The sequence below is a fragment of the Lycium barbarum genome, chromosome 10, assembly GCF_019175385.1.
Source record: "Lycium barbarum isolate Lr01 chromosome 10, ASM1917538v2, whole genome shotgun sequence".
Taxonomy (NCBI): domain Eukaryota; kingdom Viridiplantae; phylum Streptophyta; class Magnoliopsida; order Solanales; family Solanaceae; genus Lycium; species Lycium barbarum.
In genome coordinates, this window is record NC_083346.1 from 20,292,424 (window position 1) to 20,299,307 (window position 6,884).

Sequence of the window (6,884 nt, forward strand, 5' to 3'; positions counted from 1 at the left end):
TAACAGTTTTGATCTTTTAAAGTTAACAAAAGTTAACACTTTTAGTCTCCTGTGTATTAAATTTGACATAAATAGTGGAAAAAAAAAAGAGATTTAATGATAAACACAAAGAAAGTTCCATCAAATTCTAAAACACGCAATACAAAAAACCGCACTAGACACTAAAAACATATAAAAAGGAAATTACACTTTTAGAAATTGTACCCAACTCTATAAATAAATTTAAAATAACATAAAATACAAAAATTGTACCTCTAAATGAGTTTCCACTAATTTCCTCTTCTTTATTATTTATTTTTCACAAAATTCTCGTTAAATCTAATAGACAGAGTTCGGTAAATAATTGACCAGACTACAAGTGTTAACTTTTGAAAAATTTAAAGGAAGAAAATTATTTGATGCTTACTTAAGAGATTATTTTGAACCTACCCCCAAACATGAATGATCATTTTCTCGTAATAAATATAAATTTCAATTAATTAATTACAGAAATTAGGGGAAGGACAAAAAAAAAATGTACTCACTCTGTTTATTTTTACTTGTCCGCTATATAAAAAATAATTTTTCACTTTTACTTATTCACTTTAACATATCAAGAGAAACACAATTTTTTTTTTCTTATTTTACCCTTAACATTAATTACTTATTTCTAAGTTATTTTCCAAATCTATTGACAGTATACATCAATTAATATAAATATTATGGTAAATTATATATTTTATTTATTAATTTTTAAGGTAGGTGAAGTTAATAAGGACAAGTAAAAGTGATCAAGCGCTTACTTAGGAAAGAAAGCAGACAGGAAGTAAAATGCAACATTGCAACTCTTTGCTTAGTCCAAGTCTTACTTAATGATGCAAAAGATCCAAACTTTTCCCATTGTTTACCAAATTTCCTCTTCTTTTCCTTGTTCTATTCTTTGTATTTATACAAATTGAACAATTCACATATTAACTCCCTTTCCATATAACCAAAACTACTTGATCATTTCAAGTTTGCAGCAGTTCTTGTTTCTTCTTTTTTTTTTTTTTTTGGCGCTTTTTTTTTGGATTCATTTGAAAGTATGTATACTAAAGTTGTTATCTTTCTTGAATTTGAATTGTTGGGGTTCTTTCCTTTTTGAGATTTACTTTTTAGTTTGTGATTTATTTGATGTTGGGGTTTTTTTTAGGGTGGATTTGAGTTTCTCATTAGTTAGCTTTTGATTTTCTTGAAAGATTGGATTTTTGGGTTTTTTTTTACCTTAAAGGTTGGTTTTTGGAATTGTATGTTTCTTTCTTTTATTGTGGGGTTTTCATTAGTTAGCTTGTGATTTGCTTGGAATTTGGACTCTTGAGTTACTATCTGTTAGTATTTGATTCTTGGTTTTGGAATGGATTCTTCCTTTTTCTTTCTTTTGTTTTGTGTGATTTGTGTTATGTGATTTTTAGGAGTATTGAAGTGTTTGTTTGTTCTTGTGAAGATCTGTTATATTTGATTGATTTTGCTCTGCTGATGGTTGGATTGGTATGTAAATGTTGAGGAAATGAAGTATGTGAATCTTAGTGTATTTAACTGGAGATGACATAGTGGCAATAGACTTCTGATTTTTATTGTTTCTTATAGCTCCATGTATGTGCCATAATGACAAGCTTTCTGATCTGTAATGTACTAATTCATACCATCATTTACTATGTGTGTGTGTGTGAGAAAGAGAGATGATCAGCTAATGATGAGTTTTTCACCCTTCACCTAACATGGAGTATATTGAAATTTGAATCTGGATTTTCTTATGGATTCAAATAAGCAATCATATGCTTTATAAATTGATGAAAGAGCCAAAATAAAGCACAATCATTTTTCGTGCATAAATATTTCGTTTGATCTACATCCATGCTAAATGTAATAGTGTAATGTACCAGGGGAAGTATGCAGGCATATTGTGGATCTTCCCCTCTGAGTTCTCTTAACTTAATTTTGCTTGTCACAATCATAGGTTTGACTATAGTTCGTTGGAAGGACGTAATCAATTTTGTATATCATGGTTGAGCTATGAAATGTTGTGGTGGTCGTGTTTTGGTCAAGAGAAATAAAATTTTACTTTCTTTTTGTGAGATTATGAATAAATCTTGTAAACTACACTTGTTCATTTGATTGATGTGTTTTTATGCAGAGAAGCTTGATTGTTGGGGGATTATTCTGAAGGGCGAACGTTAAAAGATTTCTATGCTTTAGATGCGGCCAAAGAAAATGTCCATGGCTGTGAAGGATGAGAAGAAACTGGCTGTTGATTTGGCAGCATGGGCATTCAATATTGTCACTTCAGTTGGAATTATTATTGTTAATAAAGCCTTAATGGCTACATATGGTTTCAGCTTTGGTACGTTATGGCACTTGTCCTGAAGGTTTATATCTTCCATTTCTATTTTTGCATTTATCTTGCTGTCTTTTCCTTCTATTGCATCCACTCATGTAAAATAGTTAGTCAGTGCATGTCTTTTGTTTCGGTTTGAATGAGGCTCAAGATTTTGGTTCTAATGGTAATTTGAAGTCTAAGCACTTCGAAAGAAATCTTATAGAGAAAGATGATTTCAAAGAAATCTTTTTAATCCATGCTTTAAGTAGGCTACTTTTCTGGACATCTCTTATTCTATTTGTTTATTTGCCTAAGGGGGACTATGATTTTTCCCCCTATGGTGTTAACATCTTTCTATTTTGTCTTAGTGGCCACCATGAATAAGAAAAACTAGACCAAATGGTGGCTAATCTGGAAGTCATGCTTTAGTGTTATAGTATTACTCATGCTGCTTAGTTAATAGCGGATTCGGAAAATTTTGATTCTAACTTGCCTGCTGTACATTGTTTTCCTCTACTAAAGAAGTGACATGGATCTTTTTCCCTCTTCTTATATCTCAATGTTCCGGCTTTCTCATCAAATTACCGTTCTACTTGGCTTCTGTGTGCTGTTTTACGTGGTTAACCAACTCATGTTTGGCTTTTTTGAGACTAAGCAAATTTTTAAGCTGTTTAGCCGAACAATTTAAATGAACTTTCTCATTCTAATCCTTGAGAGAAGCTGCAATTTTGCCTCCCACTAATTCAATATCTAGTTTTTATAATTTGGAGTTAATGGATTAAGATAAATCTTTGAGATTAAAAGCTTAGATTCTCTATGAACTAGTTTTATATGAATCTTACTAATAGTTCATAAGCTTTTAGAATGAATTAGCTTGATATTTCTTTTGTTATCCTGACTTTATCCTATTGTTCCGTCCAATTTGCAGCGACAACCTTAACTGGTATGCACTTTGCTACAACGACATTAATGACCTTTTTTCTTAAATGGCTTGGGCATATCCAGAATTCCCAACTTCCGTGGTCTGAACGGTTGAAATTCGTTTTGTTTGCAAACTTCTCTATTGTTGGAATGAATGTGAGTTTAATGTGGAACTCCGTCGGATTCTATCAGGTAATTGTGAAGAATCTCATCAAACATCTATGCTCTACTTTTCTTGAATTTCGAACTCACACCTCTTTTCCCCTTGAACTCTCATCAGATTGCAAAGCTAAGTATGATACCGGTGTCGTGCTTTTTGGAAATTGTACTGGACAATGTGCGATACTCAAGGGACACCAAATTAAGCATTTTGTTGGTCCTACTAGGTGTCGCAATCTGTACTGTTACTGATGTAAGTGTAAATACAAAGGGTTTTATTGCTGCCTTCATCGCCGTCTGGAGCACCGCCCTGCAGCAATATGTAAGTTATCAATTGCCTTTGCTTATGTCAACATAGCTGGCTTTTTCCCTGATGATGTTAGGACTTAGGAATACTTACCTTTTTGGAACGCTCTAAAAAATAATAGCCGGCTAGTGTATATGTAATGCATATTAATTACAAATATACATACAATATACATATTGTATACAAAAATGTATACATATCATAAACCCGCAAGGGTGGCCCAGTTGGTTGAGCATGAGACTTTCATAATGGAGGTCTTAGGTTCGAAACCCCCTACCAGCAGGGGGATTTGCCTTCTGGGTCGAGCTCGTCGCGCAGGGCTTGCCTAGTGCGGGTTACCTCTCCTGTGTGGTTTGCGAGCTATTGCACAGGAGCTGGGTTTACCCTGTGCGCACCCAAAGGGTAGCGGCTGCGGGTTCCCATGTCATCAAAAAAAAAAAAATATATATATATATATATATATATATATATATATATATATATATATATATATATATAAATAATCAGTGTATATATCTTGGCGCGTCCGTAATTAATTTCAGTCGATGGGCCAAAAATGAAAAAAGCCCATGTTGTTATATATAGAACCAGATTTTCTGGTGTAGCTGCTACCCGCTTTTGTATATCTGGTCTAATCAATTGCATTTGCTGTCAAGTTAGCGTTTTAATTTTTGTTACTCTCTATAAATTCCACTGACTTATTAATGTGGCTGATTTATTTTCGTTTCGATGCAGTATGTACATTATCTTCAGCGTAAATATTCACTAGGATCATTCAACCTATTGGGCCATACTGCACCAATACAGGCTACATCTCTGCTGTTAATGGGTCCCCTTGTAGACTACTGGTTGACGGATAAGAGGGTCGACGCGTATAACTATACCTCCATATCAATAGTAAGTACATCAAAGTCCACTTTAATTGACATAGAGTACCTGTTACATCATGGTGACGTAATACAATTCACTTGAGTTTCTCACGCACTTTGAAAGGAGAACATTACCTCTCTATAATGGCACCCGTATATAACACCTCCTCTCTATAACAGCCAAGTTTTTTCGAAACCGATTTTTTATGTTATATTTTACTTCTCTATAACAACGTTTCACCTATAACAACAACAATCAACTTTATAACAGTACGCCCTTTGTAAAATTACCCCCCATATAACAATTATCTTCTTTTTTTTGTAATAGAATAATTAACCATCTTTAGAAAAATAAAATATCTATGATTGACAATAATAAGTGTAGAGATTTGGACTAAATATTTGATCATTTAATACACTATTTATGACAAAAAATATTATATGAATATATATATTTTCATCATTAGACGGTTTTTCTTCGTTATACAAAAGTGTGATTAAGCTTAGAATTTAACAATTAAAAATAAAATTAGATTTTATTCATCTTTTTTGCCTATAACAACGAAGTTTTATTTAAATGTCAATGCTGTTATATGTGTATAACAGCCATTCCTTATAACAGCTGAAAAATTTCAGCCCCAACAATGTTATTATAGAGAGGTTTGATTGTACAATCCTTGACTTTTTAACACCAAAGCATTTTAGGGGTCGTTTGGTTGTTGGTTATGAGGTGATTTATTCATGTATTAAATCCTACATAACTTGTACCGCGTTTGGTATATTTGTGCTATGTATAAAATTCAACACACAAAGTATGTGTTTGGTTAGCAATTTGCAATCCCGCATAACTAATACACGTATAAGTTATGAGGGAATCTATAGGATAGAAGATGAAATAACTAATACATGAATACCCTACATTACTAATACCTGCATAACACTAACCATCAACCAAATGACACCTTAAAAAAGGTTGAAACTGGTGCATACTAGACCCAATTGTATGTCACCTTTGGTCTTACTAGTTTGCGATTATAATAATTTGTATGTTTTTTTTCCCTTTCTCATTTGCAGTTTTTCATCGTCCTATCATGTTCGATAGCAATAGGGACGAATCTGAGCCAATTCATCTGCATTGGAAGATTTACAGCAGTGACATTTCAAGTGCTTGGTCATATGAAGACCATTCTTGTCCTGATTTTGGGTTTCCTCTTCTTTGGAAAAGAGGGGCTCAATCTACACGTTGTCTTCGGGATGGGCGTTGCAATCGTTGGCATGATTTGGTACGGTAACGCTTCCTCACAACCCGGTGGAAAAGAGCGGGTCCCACCTCCCACTATCGTCAAACCTGAAAAACACAACCTGTTACTACCAACTGAGCTCGACGAGAAAGTATAGGGAGGAGCAATTGACAATTTCATATTTCTTTTCTTGTTCCATATAGTCACAAGTATTTGATTCAACCATATGATTTTTGTATTTCACAGTCTAATCTTTCCTCTTCTTTAACAGTGAGATTTTCTTTTCTTTTGCTTTCCCTAATTATGTATGTTAGACTGCAAAGAGAGTGTCATTTGATCATTATTTTAAGAAGCATTGTAGCTTTGATCCTCCCTCTGTTCATTTTCAATCTTGGTTTGTGTATTATGAAGCAGTGTAGTCTACACAAAATATTCATAAAACCAAAGGTTAAGTAGGGTAAAAGTCACAAATTTTTGGCCCTGATGATTTGAGTGACAGGAAATTTCAAAATTGTGCCATTCTCCCTAATCAGCGGTAAGTTTACAATTTTAAATCAGCAGATAAATATACCATTACAAACACTACGCGCACACCCTTTTCTGTAACAATGGGTGCAGATTAGTATAAGTAAATTTTAATTATATGAAAATGTCAAGGATTTAAACTGTGCGCGCGCGCACACATACATATATGCGCATATGTATTACTGTATATGTATATGAAACATGTATGTATATGATTTACAATTTAAGGACGGTGTGTTATACCACCCAAAAACATTTTTTTTTGCGACAATAGATGCAGACTTGGTGTAAGTACATTTTAATTATATATATTATACACTTGTTATACAGAGAATATACACTAGCAATAGTTACAGGTACAACTCGCAGAGTGAATTGTTTTTAGCCGGTTGGCTAAAATTGTTGAGATCCCAATAAATAATGATATAAAGAATGCAAAGCAACCAAGGGCACACACAAACAAAAAATGATAGGACGTGGAGAATGTGTGTAAACTGCCGTGCCACCAATAAAATGACGGTAAAGTA

The 6,884-nt window shown here is 33.3% G+C and overlaps 1 protein-coding gene across 3 annotated transcripts; it reads left to right on the forward strand.

The window, feature by feature from the left end:
- The first annotated feature begins 811 nt into the window (after positions 1–811).
- On the forward strand, positions 812–6,202 carry LOC132613800 (UDP-rhamnose/UDP-galactose transporter 4). Of its 3 annotated transcripts, none has more exons than XM_060328035.1 (6): positions 812–1,061; positions 2,153–2,359; positions 3,264–3,448; positions 3,537–3,737; positions 4,458–4,619; positions 5,666–6,202. In XM_060328035.1, the coding sequence occupies exons 2-6, from the start codon at positions 2,215–2,217 to the stop codon at positions 5,987–5,989; spliced, it is 1,017 nt and encodes a 338-aa protein (XP_060184018.1). In that variant the 5' UTR covers positions 812–1,061; positions 2,153–2,214; the 3' UTR covers positions 5,990–6,202. The 3 variants fall into 3 exon arrangements, with proteins under 3 accessions (XP_060184018.1, XP_060184020.1, XP_060184019.1); XM_060328037.1 differs by having other exon boundaries at positions 2,158–2,359; XM_060328036.1 differs by lacking the exon at positions 812–1,061 and having other exon boundaries at positions 1,364–2,359.
- The last annotated feature ends 682 nt before the right edge of the window (positions 6,203–6,884 follow it).